We start from the raw sequence: 25,950 nt of genomic DNA, 5'->3' as shown, positions 1-25,950 counted from the left end.
TTACTCGGAGCTTAGGTGGTATGCTACAGTAGGTGACGCCTGGGTAGTGGGGCTTACGTGGTGAGCCTCAAGCTCCCGGCAGACACGTGACAAAGAGCTCCAAAGTGGAACTAGTGGATAATGTCCTTATCGATAAGAAAATTTCCCTCTAAGTTCCGGTACGTGGGATAGAGGAAAGATTCTAGGATCTTTTGTCAAAGACAAAATTGAAGAAGGGCCAATTCTGGTCGCAACATCTCAAAAATGGTGAAGTCGTACCTGTAAGTTAATGAGAAATGCTTAGCGACTCAATATAACTAACTTTTCAACAGGAAATACGAGCATGGCAAGTCCTTTGGCGTCGTCGCCTCGCCGACCTCGAACATAGTATGGTCCTCGAAAGACCGAACAGGAACCGGCGCGGGACAGGCGATCGTCGCAGCGAATGAAGAGGTTCTCTGCTGGGATATCAAGAAGGGCGAGATAACAAACCGCTGGAGAGACGAAAGATGCACGGTACCCGTGACTGCGATTGCGCAAAGCAAATCCGATAAGGACGTTTTCGCTGTGGGATACGAGGATGGTAGTATTCGATTATGGGACAGCAAAATTTCCTCCGTCATCCTCAACTTCAACGGTCATAAGTCAGCAATCACAAAACTCGTTTTCGACAAGTCTGGTGTCAGACTTGCCAGCGGCTCTAAAGACACCGATATCATCATCTGGGATCTTGTCACGGAAGTCGGCCAATTTAAGCTACGAGGACACAAGGATCAGGTGACTGGCCTTCATTTTGTTGAGCCAGAACCTCAGGTCCAGGATGAAGATGGTGCGCACGCCATGGTACTCGATGGCGAAGGAACACACGATGGTTTCCTATTGACGACTGGCAAAGACTCGCTCATCAAGTTATGGGACCTCTCGTCAAGGCACTGCATAGAAACACACATATCGCAGACCAACGGTGAGTGCTGGGCTCTCGGTTTGGCGCCAGACTACAGTGGATGTGTCACAGCCGGAAATGACGGTGAGATCAAAGTTTGGTCGTTGGATGCCGATGGTCTTGCGTTAAGCGCCCGTCAAGTTGATACACCTCCTGCAGCCCAATATCTTCGGGATCGTGGTACATTACATCGACAGAGCAAGGATAGGACAACTGAAGTTGTCTTCCACCCAAAGAAGGATTACTTTGCAGTTCATGGCTCAGAAAAGGGTGTTGATGTGTGGAGGATACGGTCCGAGGCCGAAATAAAAAAGGCACTGGCTCGTAAGCGAAGAAGACGTCGAGAGAAGGCGAAGGATGGGAAGTTCGCTGAGGAGGAAACTAATGCAGAGGAGCCAGTGGATGTTTCAAAGGCCGACATCAGCGACGTCTTTGTTCAGTATGTCATTGTGCGAACAGGAGGCAAGGTGCGCTCTGTTGACTGGGCCGTCCCTAGCGGACAAAAGGATCTTCACCTGCTGGTAGGAACAACAAACAACCTGCTCGAGTATTACAGCCTACCATCTAAGGAGAAGAGCGAAAAGTCAAAGAAGGAAGATGTCCCAGATTATACGAGAGCGCTATCCGTCGAACTCCCCGGTCACCGAACAGATATCAGGGCGCTGTCACTGAGCTCGGATGATAAGATGCTGGCCTCTGCATCGAACGGTAACTTGAAAATCTGGAACATCAAGACACAGAACTGCATTCGGACATTCGAGTGCGGCTATGCGCTTTGCTGTTCTTTCCTCCCAGGAGACAAAGTCGTTGTGGTTGGCACCAAGAGTGGTGAACTGCAGCTCTTTGATGTGGCTTCGGCTGCATTGCTTGACAGTGTCGATGCTCACGAGGGTGCCATCTGGTCTCTCAACGTCCACCCTGATGGCCAGTCCGTCGTCTCAGGCAGTGCTGACAAGACAGCCAAGTTCTGGGATTTCAAGATCGTACAAGAGGAAGTGCTCGGTACAAGAAGAACAACACCAAAGCTTAAGCTGCAACAGTCAAGAACACTCAAAGTTTCTGACGATATTCTGAGCCTCAAGTTTTCACCAGATGCCCGACTTATTGCTGTTGCTCTCCTCGATAACACGGTCAAGGTGTTCTTCGTTGACTCCCTCAAACTCTACCTTAATCTTTACGGTCACAAACTTCCTGTTCTTAGCATGGATATCTCATTTGACAGCAAGTTGATCATCACAAGTTCAGCCGACAAGAACATCAGAATATGGGGTCTCGATTTTGGTGACTGCCACAAAGCTCTCTTCGGACACCAGGACAGTATCCTTCAGGTCGCCTTCGTACCTCACAACAACGATGGCAACGGCCACCATTTCTTCAGCAGCAGCAAGGATCGCACAATCCGATATTGGGATGGTGATAAATTCGAGCAGATCCAGAGACTGGACGGTCACCATGGCGAAGTGTGGGCTATTGCCGTTGCCCGCAGCGGCAACCTCTTGGTTAGTGCCGGCCATGATAAGAGCATCCGAGTCTGGGATGAAACAGAGGAGCAGATTTTCCTCGAGGAAGAGCGCGAGAAGGAGATTGAGGAATTATACGAGAGCACTCTTACAACATCACTGGAGCGAGACCCTGACGCTCAAGATGAGAATAATGAGGTTGCTGCGGCGAGCAAGCAGACCACAGAGACTCTTATGGCTGGTGAGAGGATAGCGGAAGCTCTCGAGATGGGCATGGCCGATCTCAACCTACTCAGGGAGTACGAGGAAGCCAAACTCACAAACCCTCATGCCCAGCCCCCTCAACGCAACCCCGTCTTCCTTGCCCTCGGAAACATCACCGCCGAGGCATATGTCCTCTCTGTTTTACAAAAGATCAAGGCCTCGGCGCTGCACGATGCACTGCTGGTGCTCCCCTTCGCCTCTGTGCCCATCCTCTTCACTTTCCTTAACATCTTCGCGATGCGATCCATGAACATGCCCTTAACATGTCGCATTCTTTTCTTCATGCTGAAAACGCACCATAAGCAGATTGTTGCCAGCCGCACCATGAAGGCTATGCTTGACGGCATCCGCGTGAATCTCCGCGCTTCGCTCAAGCGCCAGAAGGATGAGATGGGAGTTAACATTGCTGCTCTCAAGGTTGTGGGCATGCAGATTCGTGATAAAAGCATCAAGGACTATGTGGATGAGAACTGGGAGGAGGAGAACGATGAGAGGAATGCTAAGAAGAGAGCGTTTGTTCACGTTGCTTAATTGGATAGCTGACTATATGTACATAAGGGCAAAAGCATAGATTTGGTAGTATTATATCCCCGTTATTACAAAAAATTGATAACACCATTTGTCTAGAACACCTACCAAGAAGGCCGTATAATGAGATCAAACCATGATTCGATCACGAAGACTATCCTGACCGTGTTTGCCCCAAGTCTTCATGTGGACGATCCTATTACCCAAAACCTTTTCTGCAGAAGACCTGCATAGTCGTGAATAACCTGGCTGACTGGAATTAATCATGGTAACTTGTGGGTTTCTATGAACAACCCGATGATTCTTCTCAAGGTATATATGCGCAGCTACTGCGAAGACTATCGAAGCATTGTAGCCAGGCATATAGTTCCTGGCACATTCACCAGACCGGGCAAGCCCCAGACAAGAAAAGCGAGTGGTATGATGATGGGATATATTGGCAAGAGTATTACGCGGAGGCAGAGGAAATAGAAGAGCAGATAAATAGGGAGAGAGAGGGGGGCAAGAGTTGCAACACGCAATTGAAACGTCGCTGGAAGAGGAGGCGAAGGGAGTTAAGGAGGAAGACTAAGGTATTATGAATTATAATATATGAGATGTTGAGAGTCCTCGTTCTTGATAGCATCCACAATAGGTGTGATGTCTTAACTTGAACCTTGCTAAGTAAACCCCAAGAGTCGCCGTTTGAGAGCGATCGAATCATAGCAGGCAGAATGTTGTTTGCCAGCAGGTAATAGAAGAGAAGCCGAATTTATATCGTGAGATAGAGTTCATATTATGTACAAGGTTTCATGCTAGTTGTTCAGACTTGATTGTGATAATTGTCTCTTGAATATGTAAAGGAAGACTCTGTAGGAGGCATGAAAGTACGGTGATGATTTTGTTTACGCGATTGAGCTAGACCAGAAATAGTCCAAGATACTGTATGATCGGAAAGTAAACCGATGAAGGAGAAACTATAGAATCATGGCTTCTTTGGATAATATTGCGAAGTCGGCGCAGGGTAGATCGGAATTGAAGTATTGACTACGTCCAAAGATACCCCGCGACTTGACTACCGGGACTCATCTCCGACCGAAGCTTCTCCATCGGGGGAGCAGTTCCGAAACCGCTTGCTTAAGCATACAACTATTTCACCATTGAGCCAGTGAATGAGTGTTACCACTGACAAAACTCTTCTTGGAACCATCATTCATCATCCATCATGTTCGCTCTGAGACGCACAATGGCTACTATGGCCCCTCAAGCTACGTCTACCCTCAAGCAAGCCGGCAAGGTTGTCTGCATCGGCCGCAACTTTGCGTATGTTCACCTATAACTCAACCACTATGACATAAACTGATAACTATCTCTCAGGGAGCATATTGCTGAGCTGAACAACACCAAACCCAAGCAGCCCTTCTTCTTCCTGAAGCCTACGTCTTCCATTGTCCTACCAGGCGAGGGCCCCGTCCTGAGGCCCAAGGGCATTGACATGCACTATGAGGTTGAGTTGGCTCTGGTTATTGGAAAGCTCACCCGAGATCTTCAAGCCTCTGATACACAGGGAGCTCTTGATGCTATCAAAGGTGCGTCAAGCTGCGGGATTGTCACGAATCATGAAAGGCTAACCATCTCTAGCTTACGCTATCGCCATTGACTTCACCGCCCGCAACGCCCAGAACGAGGCCAAGAAGAAGGGACTCCCGTGGGACATCGCCAAAGGTTTCGATACTTTCCTGCCTCTGAGCAACATCATCCCCAAGACTGCCATTGAGGACCCTCACAATGTTGAGCTCTTCCTCCAGCTTAATGGTGAGACCAAGCAACAGGGCTCAACCAACCTCATGATCTACCAGATTCCTCGTATCTTGAGCGACATCTCCAAGGTTATGACTCTCCACCCCGGAGATATTGTCCTTACTGGAACACCTGCCGGTGTTGGTCCTGCTGTACCGGGTGATGTTGTTCGCGCGGGTGTGAGATTTGATGGAAAGGAGCTGGAGGAGGGTGCCATTGAGATTCCCGTGGAGGAATCGCCTAGCTCGTATAGCTTTGCTGAGACTTAAAAAGATGAACTAGTTTAAGTGAGTTGTATAGTAAAAACTTTCGATATGAGTCTGTAGAATACCAAGCTATGAGAGGCATTTTCCCGCAACTACTACTACATCACCACATTTCATACCCAAACGCCACCCCTTTGACCTTTTAATACAACCTTTTGCTACATTTTGATGGATCACCCCAGATTGGGATCCTGGATAGTGCCCGGCTTCGGTGCTGCATCAGCCAAAGTACCACACTTGGAGCAAGTCCTCTTGTCCTCACTGCTCTTAAAGTCCTGAACCGCCGCTTTAATTTGAGTGCCAAGGTCGGTGCAATGGAACGCAGCCTCGTGAACAATCTCACCACAGTCAGCGCAGTACCAGCGCATGCGATCGAGTGAATCCTTAGGACGACGTTGCTCTAGGACGACTCCAACTGTGTTCGCGAAGCGGACGGGGTTGTGTGGTGTGTTTCCCGGTAGGAGGAACATATCACCTTCACGGATGATGATGTCACGGAATTCACCCTCGTCGACGACTTTGAGCATCATTGCACCTTTGTATTGGTAGAACCATTCGGGAGTCTGATTGATATGGTAGTCAGTGCGGGCATTTGGACCACCAACGATCTAATGACAAATGTTAGCTATGTTCTCCACGTGAAGTATAAGAGTATTAGTAAAGCGTGAGTTACCATGACACTAAAGTCTTCATTGTAAACACAGTAGTTGTTGATAGGGGGCTGCAGGAGATGAGAGTTTTGTTCAAGCCTGTTGTACTCATAATGGGTCAATTAGTGAGTCTGCTCCATATTCTGTTTCGAATTGTATAGAGTCAGAGTTTACTCACCACTTTGGAAGGTTGACTGGTGGCCCAAGCATAATGAGATGGCTACTCGTATATCCGAGTACACAGGTAGAGTTATAAGTAAAGGTGAGAAACCAATAGTGGACAGTAGAGGCATATAAATGTTAAGGTATAATTGAAGTCGAAGATTGATAAGAGTGAGGGGAGTCAACTGTGGATAATTTGTAAGTAGTTGCGGATGTCACGGGAGAGACTGACTTCAACCAATAACATAAAACGCGACTTTCCAAAAAGATACTCAGGATAATAGAAGAGAAGTATTTTATATACTCTGATAATCATGAATAAATGATGGAATAGCCGTGGTAGCGCTCCCCGCAGTTCCGCGGCATTTGATACTTGTTAGTCGTTGGTATAGAGGACGAAAGGGCCCGTCGGGACGACCCTTCCCTCTGTGATACCGACCTGAGACACTGTACTTTGGTCACCACACATTTTACTGTGTCAAACCAAGTACCTCGAATGTCGCGTCATTCCACCCACCCATCCAGCATCACTCCCTTGCTATCGCTATCGACCGACCTCTAACCACCATCTGAAGGGGTCCGCCTGACCCTGCGCACGTTTGAGCTGGTTTCATTAATTCCAGCAGCTCTATATCAATACACTACGCCTTGGAAAAGTTCCCGACTCAAATCCAACAACTCATAACGATCAAACGAACAAACGAACAAGAATTACGATAACACGATAATGGATCACGCACACATGGATCACAGCGGCATGAGCCACAGCGGAATGGACCACGGAGATATGGACCATGGCCACGGAGGAGGCATGAAGGACATTTGCAGCATGAACGTATGATGCCATCTCCTCCTATCTATATATACAAATACTGATGGTCGTAGATGCTATTCACTTGGGACACCACCAATCTCTGCATCGTCTTCCGCCAATGGCACGTTCGCTCGACAGCCTCTCTCTTCTTCTCTCTCGTCGCTGTAATTCTCCTCGCCGTCGGCTACGAAGCTCTCCGTTCCCTCTCGCGACGCTACGAAGAAGCCCTCGATAATCGCGTCCGAGCCACACCCAGTAAGCTCCTCCTCCTCCCCCCCCGACCGCATAAACACATTTCCTCTCTGAGGAACCCCAAGAACAAAACCAGAATGTTGCTCTGTATCTCCTTGCCTTGTCTGTGTTACTCTTTGGGGGAAATTGCCCTGCTAAGTCTTCCCGTGAGGTCTTGATGTTCCCGTTACTGAGTCGACTCCCATCCTTTCAGGACAATCCCAGGGACAAGCCGATCAGCGTGCCCACCTCATCAAGGCTGTTTTGTATGGTCTACAGAACTTTTATGCATTCATGCTCATGTAAGTACCCGGGTGTACCGTGATTGTTAACAGCGTACAATTCTAACAAAACAAGGCTCATTTTCATGACATACAACGGCTGGGTTATGATTGCTGTTTCTCTTGGCGCGTTTCTTGGATATCTATTCTTTGGAAAGCGAACTTCTGCTACCAAGGATAACGCCTGTCATTAGAGGGGTTGGACGTTTGTGAAAGGGCCATGACGAAGCCAAACCAGTCTCGAAGTCTAAATTATTGCAAATAGAAACCTAAAGCTTGATAGTTTCCATCATGATCCACCAGTATAAATGCTCAACACTCTCTGCCTCTCTAAATCTCTTGGCAATCTCAGACCTAACGTTCATCAATCTTGGTTCTATTTCTATGCATTCAAACCTCTACATCTTTGACGCATCGCCAGGCTCAGCTCGCTTCTCTGGAATTTTCTCCCCCAGGTCCCCCAAGCTATCCGCGTGGGCAATGATCTCTTCATCACCAAAACTGTCGTTATGCTCAAATCCAGGCTCCTGTGCATATGCAATTCTCGCTGCGTCCACCAATATGCGCGCCGTCATTCCCCAGACCTTGAATCTCCCATCTGGTTCCTCTTCTTCTAGCTTATCACCCAAACGGCTTTGCTCGCTATCTCGCCGTGGCTTCGAGATGCTTTGGTTGTTGACTGGGACGTAAAAGTTGTGTACCCGCCAGGGGTGGTCTTTCCAGTGATTCCAGAAGCCATCGTACCATTGTCCTTCAGGCAGCGTCTCGCCAGGGGCGGGAGGGAGATCTTGCGCCTGAAGGAAATTGTAAAAGGGCGCACTGAAGACGGCGGCGACTTCGCGCGCGTCAAGTCTAGGAATCATGGTTTCTTCAACAGTCGGTGCGGGTTCTCCTGCTGTCCGCTGGTCCGCGTGGAGGAATGCAACGCATGGTCTCACGACGAGGTGTGTCCGAGCTAAAGAAGGGGGTAGATAGCAAAGATGCTCGACACGGAAGGGTTTAGGAAGTTTGCTATCATCCATGGGAAGTCCAATTTCTTCCCAAGCTTCTCGGCGGGCGATTTGGACTTTGTAACGAAATTAATATAGGAGCAATGGCACTTGAGAACAACGCCTTACATGGTGTCTCTTCAAGATCATCTGCCTTGCCCCCAGGAAAGGCAGCATGACCAGAAAAGTTCCTTAGACTTGCAGCGCGCATGGTAATAACCACGCGTAAATCGCCGCGACGGTCAGCATACAGCAGTATCAAGACAGCAGCCCGTCTTCGAACGGGTAGACGATCCCATAGTGGAAATGGAGGAGGCTTGTATGCACGGAAACGAGCAATAGCGGCCTTGCGAGATATGATGTTGGTCAGCAATCGGCAGTATGTATGTGAAGAATCGCTCAAGAGACGCATTGAAGCAGCAAGATGTGAGATATGCGGATGACAAGCAAAGCACAGGTGAACAACTCAACTCACAGCGGACATAGCGTTCAAGGGCGACATGGTCAGAGAGTCATAATACAGCGACGCCTCTCCGTGGTTAATCAGCTCCTCCCTGGTAGCTTCGCGGATACCCTTCTGTAGCGCCTCAACGACGTCAGCGTCGGTGATGCTGTGGCTTTCAGTCCGTGTCTCAGTTGAGGTCTCGTTATTGATAGAGGCCCCTGTATCGTAGATCATGATGGGTGATCAACGAGGGCCGAAACTCTAACCGCCCAGAGAGGACAAGCTCAATCACTGAACCTGTTCCCTAGGTGATGTTTTGTTATACGAATGTATTTTTTTGGGTCAAACAGTTGTTAGTCTAAAGGTTGAGCCTTGGGATGGAAGGGATAAGTAAACTAAAAGTTGCCTCGGTCAGGAAGCCGCTCCGGCTCCGGATCTCAATGGATCTGAATCTGCGGGGGCGGGGCTCGGAAGAGAACCAATAAGTCGATGGGACTGGAAGACAGAGACAAGGCGTATTACGGTACTCGTTAGGATTGATAGGCTATAAGGGAAAGAAAAAAACATCTGAGTAGTGGTAACAGCCAGGTAAGGTTATGCTATCTCAGGGTGGGTAGACTATAGGTGAGAAGCGACGAGAAAGAGAGGGAAATCCCCAATAGTCCATCTATTGTTCTCGACATACGATTGAAGATTAACTCAGCTTGCTCGACTTCAGCGTCACATATCAAAATATTGCCATAAGCTTAAAATGATTAATTAAACCTATCATCATCAACGTAGGTTGTGGATTAATATCATATACTACGTATGACTTGGGGTTCTAACTATAAACCTCAAGACTATTCTAATGAAAACTAGGTATAAGCTTAGCCTTGGTTTTTATGATTGTTGTTATATATAGGCATGTTGAATAAGTATTTTATATGATCTCTTCTGAGCCGTCAAGGTAGGGAAGTGGTAAAGAATAGCCAGGGTCTGCCACCGAATCACTTTGACCTTGCAGATCATCTTTTATGTCGATATCACTTTGCTCTCAGATCTAGTTCGAGTCTAATAAGCGGTTGAATTAATCGAATAACATTTTGGGGGAATCTTGTTTAATATGACACGCCACGCTCAAATGCAACACCAAGCAAGACCTCATTCAGGCAGTGCCATGTCTTCTTGATAATTATCACTCAACGTCCAACCTCCTCCTCTGGAATCATCTTGATCTGAGTTCTGAGCTGAGTTCTTCTCCTCTCACCTCTTGCTTGAATTAACCTCGCCCCATCACGCGCATTTGAGATCAAGTCCTTGACCTGCACTCCTGTCCTTGACAAAGACTTGTGTTCTGGTGACTTCTCTGAAAACTGTGGTACAGAACGAGGCACTCCCAGCTCCATCGAGTTGCGTTCCTCACTTCTCCGCGCAAAGAAATCCTTGACGACCTCCCTCATACTGCCATCGTCTGCATACAGCTCGTCTTCGTCATCGATCTCGAACGTACTACGCGGTGGAGAAATAACACTCGCAGTTTCTGAAGAAGGAGGTATTGAAGGTGAATATGGCCCCTTTGTGGGATAGCTGGCGGCCGTTAGAGATGCTCGGCTAGAGCTCGCGGACAAAGCCGAGTCTTTCCTTCGTGTAAACAGGGATCTTGCTCCGACACTGAGACGTCGACTGAGTGAGGTGCGGGATCGTGTAAGAGAAGAAGCACCGGATATGGACTGCCGTTTGTCGTTGTTGGCTAATCTGGTGGCAATGCGATGATACTCATCCGCTGTCTCGAGGTCGCTGAAGTAGTTGTAGCATGACCCGGCTTGCCAATTAACGTCTTCATCGAATGGGTCTTCTAGGGTGGGAACTGGTTCTAATGCTGCCATTGTTGATGTTGCACTACTGAAGCGCCTTGTCTTAGCCACATGTAGTGAAATAGATCCTCTTTGGGCTTTAGGTGAATCCGGAGATGTATAGCTGTGGTTGCTCAACACGCTATCACAATCTGGCTCGAGGGGAGGCATGCTGCTGTCAGAAGATCTTGGCTGATAGTCTGCGAGTGGTGTAGGCTCATCATCAAATATGGGTTCATCTAACGAGATGCCGTAACCACTCGACGAGTCGTCTCGCATTGATTTGGGTGAAATGGAAGGTGAATATTGAGGTCGAGATACAGCGGATGTCCAATCAATACCAGGTCCGACGTCGTGGCCTGTAATTTGTTGAATCTTCTGAGATGACCTTCGTTCACGGAGTGAAGTAGTGCCCGATATACTCATACGCGATGCCCTTTGTCTTGTTAAAGCCTTGGGAACAATCACAGGGGGTTGTTGAGGTAACGCTTTGGGATCATTTCCTGGGCCCAATGTCTGCGGAAAAGCACTGAATCTTGGTGGTTTCGCTTTTGATGAAGTCCTGGAGAGTGTCGTTGGAGGTAGGGGCAAAGGCCTATTACGGTAAAGGTATGCGTTTTGAGGTGGCAGTACGAGTTCGATACTGCTCACTGGGCGTGTGCAACTTGTCATCTTGGTTGACTGTCCGTACTTGTCGATGGCCCGGCCTTAACGTTTGCTGTGTAAGTCGGCCGCGTCAGGATATCGCAGGGTCAGGGCCCTGCATGCAGGACTTGTCGGCTTGCAACCCTGGGCTGCCAATGGCGGTCTCGCGAACGACAGGAGCTGGATCCCGATCTAACCTTGAAAGCGCACGGTTCCCTTTGTTCTTGGACAGGTACTGCAAACTTCGAGCTGATCTCCCTCCAAAAGAACTGCCTATCCTTTTGATATCACCTCGAGAGGTCGATACCGTTGAAATGACTGTATTGTTGAATTCGAAGGAAGCATGAGTAAAGAAAGTGTTGATAATGCGAGAAGGAGGAAAAGCCTCGTTTTGCGTGGCCTTGAGTCGCCAACTACATCTTGTGAGTTTCTCCAGGCAATTGTGAGTTTGAGCCGTCATAGTCCGGCGATATGATCAAGCCTATAGAATCCCATTTGCCTCCGGAGTCACCTGGGATTTAGCGGGTTGTGGCGGGAGGCTTGAGTCTAGGCTCAGTAAGTCGAGCGACACATATTGGCCAAGACCGTGAGTAGCATTCCAGCAAGCTTTTCCCTTCACTAAGTGTCTTGATTGCGAAGACTGACCGCCCAAGCCTCGCGAAGTGCTCACAAAGGGAAAAAGTCGGTCTTCTCATCTTCCTTTTCGGATAAGTGAACGAAGATCTCAAAACATCTTCTGCATCTGGATGTGGCGGCCTGAAAAGCACGCGCACTGCAGAAAGACATCATCGTTGAAAGCCGTGTGGCCACGGCCACAAACAAGACGAGAGTAAGAAACAATGCTGCAAAGTAGTTGCTAGGCGCCAGAGAGCGCCATCACACACGCCCACGAGGCCGGTACTTCCAAGATTCACCACATGCGATATTATGTGTTTCCGGAAGCATCGCCATCTTTCACGCAGTTCCAATTTGTCTTGATATAACCATATTTGTAATTAGATCGAACCTTTATTCAGGAGGGGCAAAGCTATCACAAGTAGACGCGGGACGAGCCATTCGGGCCATGATAGTAAGATCGTCAGGTCATAATCATAAATCTGTAAACTTTCCCAGTTATCGGGAATGGCCTCGTGGCATCTCAAGCCTTTGCCGGCCAAACCCTGATTTATTAGGGTATCTCACCCGGCTCAAAGCCTAAGTCAGGAATGTTGACTTGGTGAGGAGCATAGAAATACGGGAAAGAGTCCAGCTGTGGCCAAACCTTGCTCCAAAGGCGTGGTTGACTATCTCAATGAAAGTCGTACTTCTACACAAACCGCCCCAGTTGGCCGGGTTGACCGCCGTCTGGGTTGCCGTTGCCTCCAAATGAATTCGTTGATGATGCCATCAATCGTCCTCGTTGTCTTTGCCTTGGTAATCTCCAAGTAGGATGTCGTCGACTCCAAGGCCTGAAGAGTTGTTTCTCAACCATTCTGTCTCGACACGGAAGAAGATCCATACCCATCGACGGAACACTTCAAGGAATTCAATCAGAAAGATGCCTCCCTCTAGATCGCTGAACCTATCCAGGCGTCCATTGAGCTTCATGGACCACGTGCATCTCAACATCAGATCCATGCCGATCACTAGATAGTAGAGGTTAGGATACCTAAAAACCAGGCGATCTCGAAGTCCAAAAGGATGAGTAGGTGATTCGCGATCTTGCTTCGGAGAAAAAAGAGTCATGTCCCAATCCTTGGCCACATCCCAATAGAAAGAATAGAGAGAGTTGATGAGTACAGCAACAAGCCAAGCCTTGTGAAGAGCTGCTTTGGATTCGGGGTCTACTGCCGATCTTTGCCAAGCACTAGTAATGAGCACGGGGAATGCAGTTGAATATTTGAGAGCGTTGGCCAGATGCTGCCCACCCCATCCTGTGGACTCTTTGTATGGGGCTCGCCGAACTCGAAAGTATTCGATCAAACACTGCCGAAATCGTATCAAGCTCGGCACTCCCATAATGAATGGTACGAGCACTGTTCCTCCACAATTTCGATCAGGTCGCTGCGTAGACGAACCTTCCGCCGAGAAGAACATGCATAGGGTAATGAAGAGATCTCCAAAAACCTTCGCGTATGATGTCAACACATCGGCCAACAGAATATCTCCAAACTTGCCGTCCTGCGGCTCAGCAAGCCCGCCCAAGCTCACGCGTCGCAAAGTTGCCAAGAATCTTCTTCTTCCTCCGCTGGGCAGATTCCTCAACGGAACAACGAACATAGCAATCAAAGCAGTGAGATATGTCAACGGCATCCATCCGAAAGCAACGACACGCTCAGGCATGCCCCATGTGCAAACCCAAAACAGAGAAACAGATAGTGCGAACAACGCCGAAAGCGCAATAGCAAGGCGGTACGTCGAGCCATGATGCGGAATATGTTGCGGCGACGCTCGACCGGGATATCGAATCAACTGTGGAACGTCGACGTTGAAAAGATAGAGACAATGAAGGTTTAATCCCCATCCCCAAACAGCTATCATCAGTTAGAAACAGGCAATGCGACCAGAATAGGGTTCGTGCTCACCCAAAGTCGCAATAAAGCCAACACGATAAGGCAAAGGAAAAGCCAAGCTGAAGGAGTCAAGCCCCGGGTCAACAGCCGGATCACCGTCCATTGAAGCGAACCGCCATCGAGCGAACGTTATAGACTTGTTGAGTAATGAGATGCGCTCAGGAGCGCAGCAGAACGAGAATACCAGACGACAGCAGCAAAAGAATGACTAGAAGGTAAAGTTCATGAGGTTTTGCGACAGTCCAAGCTGTCCTCAACTTTAGGTGAGATTAAACATGAGCGGGTCCACATGCTTTTTTTCAGGGGTGTTTTGCGTCTATCCCTGATAAACGTCAGCCTTTTCTTATCAGGCTTGGCAGATTTATCTGTGCCACAATCTTGTGACAGCCACACATTCTCACCATACGCGCGCGGCTGACATAATATTCCAACAGAAAACCCCACGCGTAACCGAACTCATCGAGACCCCGCCCGCCCTCCCCACGACACCATACCCACCCATGCCCACGTTGCTTTTGAGGTTGTTTGTTTGCGGAAGGATCATCGCCCAGCGACGTAAAAAGTTCTAAACGACACACGGAGACTGACAAGCGACAGTTCAGAGTGCAGCGGCTTCAAGCAGCTCGACATCCGCCAACATGAGGGATGATGAGGCTGCCGACACCCTCGTCAGCTGCAGAACTTGGCAACCTGAACAGCTTGATCGACAGCGCTAGACTCCAAATTGTAGCCGCACTCCTCTTGTCAGGCCGTTGAAACAAGCCCTCTGGCTTCTGCAAGCCCACATATCTTTCTTGACGCTAACAGGCTCCAGCCCAAAGGCCCTAGTCCGGCCACAAGCGCTCCTCACCGTAGATCTAGGGGTTAAATCCGGCTTGATGCCATTCGCTAGCCCGAGTTTTTGGAACTGCGAGGAGGTTGCGGAACAGCAACTCCCCTTGCCCCGGCAGACCAGGTATGGTACATACAGCAGGCTTACAGGTACAGTGTTAGCTTGGTCTGCGGAAGTTTGCTCTTGTCACTTCTCCCTTGTCTTTTTCGTCGGCTCACTGGTAGGCTGGTCCTGGCGTAATACGCTATCGACCGATGGTCCAGCCAAGGAAGGTCTCTATCCGTTGGGGACTTGGAAAGAAAATCCTTTTCAATCATGAAATTATCCGGTTGAGATGGTTCGCAACCAATAAAGAACCTTGTCCCACCTGCCTACATGGGCTGCTAGGCTGCACAGACTGGGAAGAGGGGCATCATATTCGCTGATCTACGAGAGGAGTTTATGCAAATCAGAATCACATTCACATTAATAACATAACTGGCCCTCATCCGAAGCTGTCCAGAGTTGGAATGCTCTTACAAGGCTGAAGAGAAGGACGTGGCATTGGGCCATTCGGTTTGTCTGGGTGCACCCCATTAATGACCTATGACCAGACGCCACTGTCACCTCTTGAGTGGGAATGACACAATGGCTTCGGCTTCTTTGTTAACGGACCCTGCAAAATACAGAGACAGACCCAGCTTTTCTTTCTTGTGCTCCTGATGCCTGCCGATGAACCCGACACTCTCCCACTCTCCCACTCTCCCACTCTCCCACCTCCCAGGAGCAGCAGCACCAGGGCGTGAAGTAAGGCGAGGTGTGGCTCAAATGCACCCGACAGATGAGAATCCTGGCGGAAGCAATCTTCCTTGAGCTCAAATCAAAAATTCGGCGGCACAATCGGCTGCCGACTGGAAGCCCCCCATATAGACCAACCAGTCCGCTATCTGACACATTGGGGAACCCAACCTGCGGTTCTTCATGATATTCATGGATGCTCCATTCTCCGGGTTCCTGGATCTAGAAGACTTCTAGCGGATCCGTACATCATGTATTCTTCACAGTCGCCAGGTTTTACCGCCGAATTTATCAAAGAAGAACCCGGAAAGCCAGTCCCCCAGAAGCCCGTCCGAAGAAGAGGTCTGAATGATCAGATAAAATGGGTTAAGGCGTGGATGTCGAAGTTACCTCAAGGGGACGAGGATTGGGACAACAACAGACCTTCGACGCCGGAAGACATTCTACGTCTGCGTGATCGGCTGACCATCTCTCACGTTAAGTCGCGTCGGGACATGGACTGGCTCACTCTACTCGAGACCTATGCCGCTGCTTCCAAAGACTTTGAGGGACGGGAAACTCAGCTTCACTGCATGGTCATGGTTGCAGCTTGTCACGTGGCTCATGACCAGGGCCTTACGATAAACGAGGTTATGGATGCCATGGCTAAATGCGTTACTGGAGGCAGCGATACTCTTAGATCCAAGCGATTTGCACTGCCCAAGTGTGTACAGATTGGCGATGAACTTGCTAAAGTGCTGGGACCACGGGCTTATGAGCTCCCGTTGAGAGGTAGGCTGTCTCGAGCACCCGCTCGATCTATTTGATACAAGATTCTTTGTTCTCACAACGTACAAACCAGTAAACTCGTATTTTACTTTTGGCCAACACTTCACCGTCGAATGCTTCCCGATACTGCGCAGAGAGTCTGCTTTTGCGCATCGTCCAAACAACAAACTGCCCTCAGAGTTACTCCGAATTCCAAGTCTCGTCTGTGATCTCTGTGACGGGAAGGTCAGGTAGGTGACGGTGCCACGTCACTCCTGTGTCGAATTTTGGACTCACAATCAACAGTCTGCAACAAATCGAAAAGGCTCTAGAGCCAGGCGGTGCGAAGGCGAAGGCGAGATCGAAGTCACAGACGAAGTCGAAGGCAAGGTCGACGGGCAGCCCAGACAGCACCTGGAGTATCGTTTCGAGCACGGATACGGAACATGATATGATACACATCATGAAATAGAACTTGTCGTTTATGGGAAACTCTATATGGGTTCCAGGTGGAGAGGGATGTAGAGGAACCTTATGTGTCCTCCTTGAGCTTTCAGCCCTGTTTCCCGGAGATGAAGGGCAGATGTTGGTTCCCATGTCTCCTTCTGCGAAGACCGTTTGTCTCTGGAAACGAGCTCAACGTCGTATTTGGTGTTTCCGAGGGCCACGACAATTGCAGTATACCCTTTTAGCAATGCCGAAGTGTTGCCTTTTTCGAGACGAAAAGCCTGGGGGCTAATTTCAGGCATTTTGAGATCTTTAATGACCATTCCAAAACCTCTAGCCCACGACTTGAGGTCCTCTTCCTACAAAGCATTAACATGTGATAAAACTAGGGGTTTAAGTTACTCCAAGAAAAAGAATAACGTAAGGGTAAATATTACCAGATCTTGTAACAAAGTCTCACACAGTAGTCCACATGACTTTGGTAAACCATAAGTCAATAAACCTTCTTTCTTCTCAACGGGAAACAGAGTCAAAACTTCTGTCGTTGCATCTTGTTGCAGAGCCTGCACACGAGGGCTCAGAGGCATCAACCTATACAAAGGAGTTGTCATGCTTGGGTACTTTCATTGCATAAGTTGTGTGCCGCCAAGGAGATTTGAAAGACAGCCGGGACCTACAGAAAAAGGCACAGTCAACCTGGACTACCTTAACAATTACTGCCTCCGTACACGACACGTTAGGCAGCTACCTTGGAAAATAAACAGGGGTGCCTCAGGCTTCACGGCAGATCAGATCGTCCGCGGGGGATTCTGGATGGATGCCGTGGTGATCCCCTATCCGATGACAACCTGGTTGTAGGAGCGCCGGGAAAAGAGAGGTTTTCTCTCCCAAGTGTGTACTTTCATGCTTCTTGGCGGCCTGGGAACCCTCAGTGGCCACCATGTTTGCTCTACGAGACACTTACTCGCCTTTGCTATACCCACGCCAGGCTTGCCGAGAGAGAAGAAGAGCCCCAGCCCAACCGTTGACGGACGGATCTTTTCTTCCACCCAGCACGCGATGGCTGCATATTTCCGCTATTTAATTAAATGAGATAAAACTAGTAACGCAAAACCTTCTTCGTTGAGTCTGAAATGCATGTTTTAAAATGCTGCAAGCCTGTAATTAGTCTGCAGACAAGTGAGTTGAGAAGCTAGTTAATGAGGCGCGGGCAGGATTCCCCTCGTCAGGCTCTTGCAACCTTTCTGGGATATCGTTGGGTCTAGATCTACGATGCCTGAAGATCATCTTGGTTCGGTTCTAGAAGACGACATTTCTTATATCTAGCCTTGCCTCATTCGTCTTTAGCTCTCCAAGTTCGCCGCCTTCGAGTTTCAAAGAACAGCCCTACTTCATCATTCAGTTCCGTTCAGTTGAGATGATTCTTTGAGTTAGGTAGCTTAGGCTCTCGAAAAATCAGTCTCGCAAGCTTATCCAAGTCCGTTAAGCTTGTAACTTTGCTAAGTAGATAAGCATGTCAATACTGTCCACTTTTTCGTCAAGCGTGTTTGTGTTTGTGTTAGCTTTCGGCTCTAGTGTGATCGCCCGGAAATGAGGTATTGGCCCACTCCTTCCTTGGACGGATATGATGCCAGCCTCAGATCTACTCCAAAGTCTTGGATTGGTAGGGCTCTCGGTATTTGCTGGCGCCTTCTTTTAGGTGCTGGTCCCTGACTCGCGAGCTTCCACATCTCCGTGTCCCCGCCTTGGCTGAGCATTGGACCAGGTAACGGGGTGGTCCATAATCATGGACTAGAAGATTACCAGAAATGGAGGTCAGACAGACTGAAAAGGATGATTGGTTCGGGTGTGTCTCGCCATGGAGTAGTTGGGGGAAATATCGACCTAGGGTGTGATGCGCTCAACAACTTGGAAGGCTACCAAATGAATCATGACCGACTGAACGTTGTGGAATTCGGATCTCGATGACGTAGATTAAGTGAGATATATATGATATAAGAAATATCTAAGTGGCTCACAGACAAGTCAAGAGAGCAATATCAGATCAGGTTATCAAGACAAACTGATACTCGGGGATATATACATGGATATTCCCTCTCTTCACATGCCTGTATAGACCAATCAACTCGGCTTGCTCGCCTTTAGATATGCCGAGGTACAAAGAGATTACGGCCTAGAGGGACCTTGTCCAGGAGGAACTCCATCCGTTGAGGTTGATAGTACGTAAACAAACACCAAAGAGCTCTGGATGATCTTGCCGTTTCTGTCGACTCTAAAGCAAGCTACAAGTTCCACATTGTCTCTGTAAACCCCGCAACCGATCTGCGAGCTAACAGGCTTCCCACGCTTCCATGTCATTTCCACATTGTGCCAAGCGCGGCGGAAGTTGCCAGGCCACGCATACAGGCCCAGGGCTGAAATCGATGACATTGATTGACAACCTCTGGTGCCATGTCGTCCATCGGCTATCGACCGGCTGAGCCCATTTTTCAGGGGTCTCCTCTCTTGTCTGTGCGTTCCGGCGCACCAAAAAGTTTGGAAAATTCCAATATTACTTCAATCGCTTGGAACTTCAGTGGACTTTGCATATGTGACCTACCTATTTGTACACTGATGATCATGATGATTTAGAGTTGGGGATTTACCTAAAGGGGCGGGCCGTGCCTGTAAGAAGCGCCGTTGTACGTATTAATCCCGTCGTATTCTCTGCGTTGATGAGGCGCAAGCGAAATGCTTGACACTTTTGACAGCCAGTGGTCATGGTCCGGATTATGTCCGGGAGGTAGGCATAACGTGCTCTATTATTAGACTGCATTCATGGGTTGAATAAAGCCGAACCCTAGAATGCAACGACTTCATTCTCAAAAAGGGGCCGATAGATAACAAAATTGCAACAAAAGCAAGTGACTTTTGAAATATAACATGTCAGATACCGATTGTAAGCTGTTACTACCCAAACACAGCCACCACTAATCATGTCACATAATAATAATGCCAGGTCAAAGGATTGGCTCGTTCTGCCCACCCGCCATCCTTTGAGACTATTGATTTCGGGAAGAAAAAGTTGGAAGCGGCTCATCACATACCGGACAAATATCAAATTTTATTGAGGTTCGATATTCAGCTATAGACTGTAGTATCCTTGCTGCCTTGTTATTATACATGTATACCTACCTAGCTTGTCCTCCATGCCAGTCACTAAATAACGTTTCTGATATCAGCAATGAGACGTTGCCCTTGGCATCGGAAGTGATGTACTAAACAGTCTAGACTGTATCCTGACAGGACGAACTCCCGGTCGAATCGCTGCCAATTTCTAATTATAGATGCTCTCGCCTAGGTAGCGACCACTACTTAATATGGCTGGCGACATGAAAACTCGGGTTACACCAACTGGTTTCTGACCGAGCCATTCTCAACAGCGCAGGAGAAGCAGAGAAATTCGTGTGGTAGAGTTGCATGATGGATGAGTGCAACAGACCAAATGGAGGCATTAGTTGCGCCTCTCCTCTTTCTGGTATGCTATAACTCAATTTATGGATTAACGCCAAGGTTACCAATAATGACTTTTCCGTATATCCGTGAAGGCTCTCTGGAACGATAAGGGATGTTACTGGAATTACGTTTGCTCCACGCCTTCACACCAACGAAGTGCGACCTTACATTGCCTGTGCGAGTATAGAAAAGACAACATGTTACCTCTGGTTTGATCGTCCCAGAAATTCCAATAAAGGACGAATGCGCGTTCAATGCTGCTGTGGCTTGTGAGTCGACCTTTGATCGTGAGACAGTGACATATGAATGTCGCGAAATGTCACCTCGACTACTACCAAACTGCAGACGCTGAAAGGGTCACATTTGTCAACGTCGCTTACACTGCTCCACCATTTACAACATCTAGCACTTGTCCTTACACTCAACCTTGGATAACTAATGGACTAGACTTGAGTCGACTATAAAAGCGTTGCAATCAATAGATAGAACGCTCATCAAGCGTCTACCCCTGATGAACGCGTCGGTCTCGGGGTAATCTGCCTCAAATTATCCAGTACCATACTTCACATGATAAGCTTCACCTTCTCATTTTTTGGGGTTTCACCAAGCACCCTGCATGCTCAGCTGCAATGCTACGCCTCGATCAAGCCTGGTGTTGGCTAGTCCAGCGGCTGGCGAAATGTCCTCAGGACACCATTGCCCTTTCAAAAAGCTACCTTCACATCGAGACTCTGAGGCCGAAATATTTCTACGGCACGTTCTACTTATGATGCTATAGCTATGAACAAGGATAGATGTGGGGAACATACGGAGTGCAAGGGGAAACACTTATGAACTTTCTTTACCAATAAACAACCAGGCAGCCAGTTATATTTATTACTAAATCACAAGGACACAATTATAAACCTGATACAACATTATAAGGTTATGGTTAAATAACCTAATATTGGGGTAGTATAGCATAAACTTGTCAGGCCTTGTCTAATAGAAGGGCATCTCTTTTCCTCGGCCTCTTCCCCTTTGGCCTCAAGTGGAGTCAGAGACATGTGTCCAATCAACAGACAAGAATCAAAGAGTCGGATTGTCTCGAAGATTGTTCCACGAAGGTCATACGTGATATTTACCATTCCTGGTATTCCAATAATTTTAGTTTCGGCTCGTCTTAGAAAAGACACGTTAACACGCTCCATGCACTAGGGTCTGGACGGCATATCTTAGTAGCTTCTTAGCTAGCCATGGAGGCGATGATGTCTACAGATTTCTTGGACATCCAAGTTTAGGGGTTAAATATGGGAAACGCAACTGGGCTATTGGTTAAGCTTTGGCAGGATGCCGATCTTCCATAGGTAGCGAGTGTGTTGCTATTTGTTCTATGTCTGTATCTAAGGAAATGCAAAACATCCAAACAATCATTTTCCTCTCAATTCAATTCAGTCTTGTGTGTCGCGCTCTGCTTTGTTCTCTAAATCAAGTACCTACCTTCTACTTAGTGCTTACATCGAATCGCCCCCAAACTTTCCGTCTTCACGAAAAGGGAACCCGCCATCGTCACGCCTCGAGCTGAACAGGAAGCCTCAGCCACACTCCGACACCTGCTTCCAGATCTGGACTCGCACCAACCAATTCGACTCTACAACAAAGACTCACTCCTCAAGACACAATCTCCGCCTGTCTCGCTTTCTCCTAGGCATAGTCGCGACTCATCGACCTGATATGCTCGTCGGCTTCCCACCGTAGAGCGACAAAGCGTCATGGACGCGTCGGTAACCGATGTCCGTCGCTCAAGTATCGAGAAGATGCCCATTTCTCCAACTCCGCCTTTCGACAGATTGCCCGACGAGATCATTGAACAGTGAGTATACTCAGGATTTCTTTGCAACTTTTACATCCAACTCATCCTCGTGTGCGTTGAGCGATTGGTGTCATTGACAAGCGCCGTTGTGATAACTCTCTCCTTTTATCATGTGCTAACATTCGTCGTTCCCTGTTAGGATTCTCCGACAAACCGACCCCAACGGCTTTGCGTCTCTTGTGCTCCTGAACCGTAAATGGAGGGGCGTCTCTCAACGAGCTCATCTTTATCGGCATCAGCTATCGAGATGTCCTTCATATTCGGCGAGCCATCCCACACCACCACAATCGGACGATGACACACTTCCCGAGTTGCGGCGGCTTTTTGCTCGCGAAGTAAAGCGAAACCTCTTCCAAGCATACCTACGACCGAGGGAAACGACATTTAAGCTTATTTCGACTTCCATCAGCTCTTCATCATGCCCCGGTGGTGAGGGTATGCAATACAGTGCCTCCCCAAAAGGGCATCATCTTCTGGCCTACAACTCGGGTAGGATTTACGTGGTCGATTTGAGAGGGTTGAACCTGGAAGTTAAGAGGGAGTTCAAGATTCTTCGTCGGCCTGTCGCCGCTTGCATCAACGATAAAGGCACCCTCTTGGCAGTTTTGTCTACCGAGATGCAGGTTGACTTATACGACTTACAACAAAGCCCGCCCCGTCGTTCTAAGTCTATAATTCTTGACAACACTCCCCGAACGATTGCTTTATCGCCATGCGGTTCTGTCCTGGCCGCTGCTTATGAAGGTGGCATCGAGGTGTCGTCTTTAAGGCCTGATGCGCTGGCCACTGATCGAAGAGCTGTGAAATGTGATGCTGTCGACGCTTTATCTTTCTCATTTGACGGGACTCAAATTCTTGGTACTACCATTCATTCGGCACCACCTAGCACCGTCATAATTACAGCTCCGTACTATGATCCAGGCCCTCATATGTCCGAAGATAACCTGAGCCCCCTATGGACGACGTCGATCCTATTCCCTAACACTAGTCGTGACTGCAGCCATGCCGTTCTGCTTCAGGATGGAAGCGAAGAGGAGGCAAGCTGGACTTTCACTTATGATAGGAGTTTCGAGACTTTCCGAGCCGTTCGAATTGATGACCTTCGGAATGGCACCACTTACTTTACTGGACCCGTACCGAGCGCATCTCCACAAGCCAGTCTTATTCCCTCAACACTTCCCTCTACGACATATCGAGGCGAACTAGTGTCGGCTGGTTTTCAAGGCAGTGAGGTTTGGATATATGGCATACCTGAGGACTTGGATGCTGTCCCAGACAATGCGTCATCGTCAAACGATGGGTCATCATCTGGTCTAGGGAGACAAAACAGTGATCGCAGTGGCACATCGCGACGGGCATCTACGCGCATTAATAACCCGGAAGGTGCTAGAGTGCCTAAATGGCAGATTTTGTGCGACCAACTTAGGAACACTTTTGTTTCTGGCTTCAAGGTTGCTGAGCATGGAGAGGTCAAAACGGTGAAATGGGTTGCAGGGCATGGCAGCTCATCTACTCAGGAGCGCCTGGTAATTGCCGCCAGGGGGGTTGGAGCGCCGCGGCTAGTAACCGAGGAGGAAGACATGGATTTTGTCGATGGTGGCCGGGTTACGCTCTTGGACTTTGACTATGGCATCTCCAACGGAACCAAGTCAGAGATCATCATTGAGGTCGGCTCTGATAATCCTGAGGTGCTGGAGGAAGAGCAACGCGATCTGGCAACCGAAGTTGCCATTGTACGACGACGTACTGTTGCTCAAAGGCGAGGTGGCCGGGGTGGCCGTGGTGGCTCATCGTTGCTGCGGGCTGCTACGTCTGCTTCTCGGCCTCGTGCAGCCCCTGATGTTCCAGCAATACCGGCTGTTCCACGACTACCGCTAACTGAGGACCACAACAATGATGACGACGACCCTTTGCTTCCTCGGAGAATTGGCCAGCTTCCATCTCAGCCAGCAAATCGACGGGCAGTCGTTGAGCCTGTGAGCCCCAGTGAAGATGGAGACACTCCTTCGATTGAGGAAATGGAGGCTTTAGATGCCCCTTACTCGCATGCTAGCCCACGTTCCCAAACCACGCTCCGTCGTGCTGCAACCGCTGCCGCTGTCGACAGATCCCTTCATCCGCGAACGGCAGATGGACGACGTATTGAGTATCGTCGTGCCGATGGCAGAAGAGAGCATCCGCATGAGAGTGATGCTGACAATTGGGTACCTCCTCCTCCACCATATCAAAAGGAAGACCCAGGGCCCGATTTGCCAGCCTTTATGCGCGGTCCATCTGTTGCTCCCATAGGACTTGGTGGTGCATCTGTTCCCGCTCCAGCTCCAGTGCCGGCATTGCCAGATCATCTTGCATCCGCCTCCGGTCGTCCTGGGTCTGAGAACCACCAAGCACCCGGCACCGACTCCAAAGGTGAACAGCCTGGAAACGGTCCATCGCAGCGAGTCTCTGGCCAACATCCCCTGAGAGGATACACCACTCGAGACCAACTTCAGGCTGGTGATGCAGCACAAAGCAGTGTGAGCCCTCTACCCCAGACGGAGGAGGATGCTGACCTGTACGACGTGACTCCCCCCCGTTCTCCACGACAGCAGGCGGCTCAACATACAGGCGTAACTTCTGAAACCAGAGCACGACAAACATCGATATCATCTGCTGTGTCAGCTCTTACATCCAGGGCTGTGACAGTTCCTATCAGCTCTAGGGAGGAGGCTCGGTCACCCTCACCAGTGCAGGCGGATATCTCAGCTCACGACCATTTTGGCCCAAGTACTCGAGTACCAGCGGTAAATGTGGGGAGAGTGCCATCAACCGTTTCTACGGCCCAGACTGGGTCAGACCCAGCGCCTAGAGTGAGGCGGCTCTCGAATGCTCAAACTTGGCCTCGAGTTGCAGGCCATGAGGCTGAGCAAAATGTTACCCCTGTTGATGGGTATCCATTCCCAATATCTGCACCTGCCGAACAACCGGTCGCAGATGAGTCGATCTCGGGCCTCCCCCCTCTGCCAAGTTCGAGTCAGCTTGCGAGTCTGAGCAAAAGAGTCAGCCAGGGTATCCCAAGACGGCTTTCTGGAGGGTTCCAGGTCCCAAGACGGCCTGTCGGGAGTTTCGACGGTAGTTCGTACGTGTCAAGCTCCCTGCCCGATTCATTGTTGGCGGGGCCATCCAAACTCAGTCGCCCAGAACCCGATCAGCCTCTTATAATTAGTACTCCTAAGGGTGTGTCGGGTGCTTTCGACTCGCCAAGCCGGCAAGTATCTGGACGAAGGAATGAAACTCCTCTATTGGCCCCGATTCCCCGGCACCCACGCCCGGCGCCTGGCTCGAATCAGAGGCCGACTGTTGAGCGACTTGAAACCATCTACAGCATTGCCTCAACTCACGGAGGCAATCCGCCTACAACCATTCCACTGCCCAACCAGCAAGTGCCGGCATGGCTGCACGCTCCTCCAGTGCCGGTAACCAGGACGTCACCAACAGTCAATCGCCGGCCAAGTCGTGCTGAACGAAGCGCTGCTAAGAACATCAAGGATGCCAAGAAACGTGGTTGGTCAGCCAAACCTAAAAAGAAGAAGAAGAAGGCTGCAGATGCTGCAAGCAGTGCCGGTTGGACAGATATATCAACCGGCTCTGGGGAAAGGGAAAAAGAGAAAGAGAAGGACAAGAAATGTATCGTCATGTGAGACATCAACATGCACAAATTGGCCATCTTGAGTAAATATTGGGGGTAACATCCAGGTACTGGCGCCACATAGGAAGTTTATGGACATTTGATGGATTATGCACACACATACCCAATCGCTGCGCTTATTGTTTGGTACTATTCGTTTCCTTTGGCATGAGCCTCGCGGGGCGTATCTTGTTCACTCGCTAGGTTCTCTTTCATCTTATCAACGGGTTGGCGTAGCGTGTTTTTTTTATGGTCATGGGAGCGCCGGAGTCCGCAAAAACGGCTAACGGAAAGTGAGTGCTTCTTGATC

At 49.1% G+C, this 25,950-nt stretch overlaps 10 protein-coding genes across 10 annotated transcripts; 5 read left to right on the top strand and 5 right to left on the bottom strand.

The window, feature by feature from the left end:
* The first annotated feature begins 173 nt into the window (after positions 1-173).
* Positions 174-3,348, top strand: BKA55DRAFT_554145 (WD40-repeat-containing domain protein). Its single transcript, XM_046191576.1, has 2 exons — positions 174-260; positions 312-3,348. Exons 1-2 carry the CDS (start codon positions 244-246, stop codon positions 3,175-3,177), a joined length of 2,883 nt encoding a protein of 960 aa, XP_046054853.1. The 5' UTR covers positions 174-243; the 3' UTR covers positions 3,178-3,348.
* Positions 3,349-4,161: 813 nt separating this feature from the next.
* On the top strand, positions 4,162-5,251 carry BKA55DRAFT_670928 (uncharacterized protein). The gene is made up of 3 exons (XM_046197961.1): positions 4,162-4,476; positions 4,531-4,742; positions 4,795-5,251. The coding sequence occupies exons 1-3, from the start codon at positions 4,379-4,381 to the stop codon at positions 5,220-5,222; spliced, it is 738 nt and encodes a 245-aa protein (XP_046054852.1). The 5' UTR covers positions 4,162-4,378; the 3' UTR covers positions 5,223-5,251.
* A 1-nt stretch (position 5,252) lies between these two features.
* Positions 5,253-6,408, bottom strand: BKA55DRAFT_554140 (3-hydroxyanthranilic acid dioxygenase). Its single transcript, XM_046191575.1, has 3 exons — positions 6,048-6,408; positions 5,893-5,968; positions 5,253-5,827 (listed from the first exon to the last, which is right to left on the bottom strand). The coding sequence occupies exons 1-3, from the start codon at positions 6,077-6,079 to the stop codon at positions 5,393-5,395; spliced, it is 543 nt and encodes a 180-aa protein (XP_046054851.1). The 5' UTR covers positions 6,080-6,408; the 3' UTR covers positions 5,253-5,392.
* A 365-nt stretch (positions 6,409-6,773) lies between these two features.
* Positions 6,774-7,551, top strand: BKA55DRAFT_500859 (Ctr copper transporter family-domain-containing protein; the record flags this gene model as incomplete). Its single annotated transcript, XM_046186779.1, has 4 exons — positions 6,774-6,866; positions 6,917-7,100; positions 7,291-7,378; positions 7,434-7,551. 4 exons carry the CDS (start codon positions 6,774-6,776, stop codon positions 7,549-7,551), a joined length of 483 nt encoding a protein of 160 aa, XP_046054850.1.
* Positions 7,552-7,755: 204 nt separating this feature from the next.
* On the bottom strand, positions 7,756-9,025 carry BKA55DRAFT_499677 (NUDIX hydrolase domain-like protein; the record flags this gene model as incomplete). The annotated part of the gene is made up of 3 exons (XM_046186673.1): positions 7,756-8,423; positions 8,476-8,692; positions 8,822-9,025. 3 exons carry the CDS (start codon positions 9,023-9,025, stop codon positions 7,756-7,758), a joined length of 1,089 nt encoding a protein of 362 aa, XP_046054849.1.
* A 947-nt stretch (positions 9,026-9,972) lies between these two features.
* On the bottom strand, positions 9,973-11,298 carry BKA55DRAFT_501519 (uncharacterized protein; the record flags this gene model as incomplete). Its single annotated transcript, XM_046186842.1, has 1 exon — positions 9,973-11,298. One exon carries the CDS (start codon positions 11,296-11,298, stop codon positions 9,973-9,975), a length of 1,326 nt encoding a protein of 441 aa, XP_046054848.1.
* Positions 11,299-12,657: 1,359 nt separating this feature from the next.
* BKA55DRAFT_589510 (EXS family-domain-containing protein) lies at positions 12,658-14,453 on the bottom strand (the record flags this gene model as incomplete). The annotated part of the gene is made up of 4 exons (XM_046194946.1): positions 12,658-13,784; positions 13,836-14,031; positions 14,225-14,335; positions 14,412-14,453. The coding sequence occupies 4 exons, from the start codon at positions 14,451-14,453 to the stop codon at positions 12,658-12,660; spliced, it is 1,476 nt and encodes a 491-aa protein (XP_046054847.1).
* A 1,230-nt stretch (positions 14,454-15,683) lies between these two features.
* Positions 15,684-16,629, top strand: BKA55DRAFT_500080 (uncharacterized protein; the record flags this gene model as incomplete). Its single annotated transcript, XM_046186717.1, has 3 exons — positions 15,684-16,203; positions 16,274-16,425; positions 16,486-16,629. The coding sequence occupies 3 exons, from the start codon at positions 15,684-15,686 to the stop codon at positions 16,627-16,629; spliced, it is 816 nt and encodes a 271-aa protein (XP_046054846.1).
* Positions 16,456-17,411, bottom strand: BKA55DRAFT_161314 (uncharacterized protein). Its single transcript, XM_046184980.1, has 3 exons — positions 17,304-17,411; positions 17,064-17,246; positions 16,456-16,985 (listed from the first exon to the last, which is right to left on the bottom strand). Exons 2-3 carry the CDS (start codon positions 17,235-17,237, stop codon positions 16,674-16,676), a joined length of 486 nt encoding a protein of 161 aa, XP_046054845.1. The 5' UTR covers positions 17,238-17,246; positions 17,304-17,411; the 3' UTR covers positions 16,456-16,673.
* A 4,461-nt stretch (positions 17,412-21,872) lies between these two features.
* On the top strand, positions 21,873-25,653 carry BKA55DRAFT_533814 (uncharacterized protein; the record flags this gene model as incomplete). Its single annotated transcript, XM_046189518.1, has 2 exons — positions 21,873-21,973; positions 22,113-25,653. The coding sequence occupies 2 exons, from the start codon at positions 21,873-21,875 to the stop codon at positions 25,651-25,653; spliced, it is 3,642 nt and encodes a 1,213-aa protein (XP_046054844.1).
* Between the last annotated feature and the right edge of the window lie 297 nt (positions 25,654-25,950).

Source organism: Fusarium redolens, assembly GCF_020744475.1.
Source record: "Fusarium redolens strain MPI-CAGE-AT-0023 chromosome Unknown BKA55scaffold_2, whole genome shotgun sequence".
Classification (NCBI taxonomy): Eukaryota; Fungi; Ascomycota; class Sordariomycetes; order Hypocreales; family Nectriaceae; genus Fusarium; species Fusarium redolens.
Note: the sequence above shows the minus strand (reverse complement) of the source record. Positions and strands in the feature narration are given on the sequence as shown.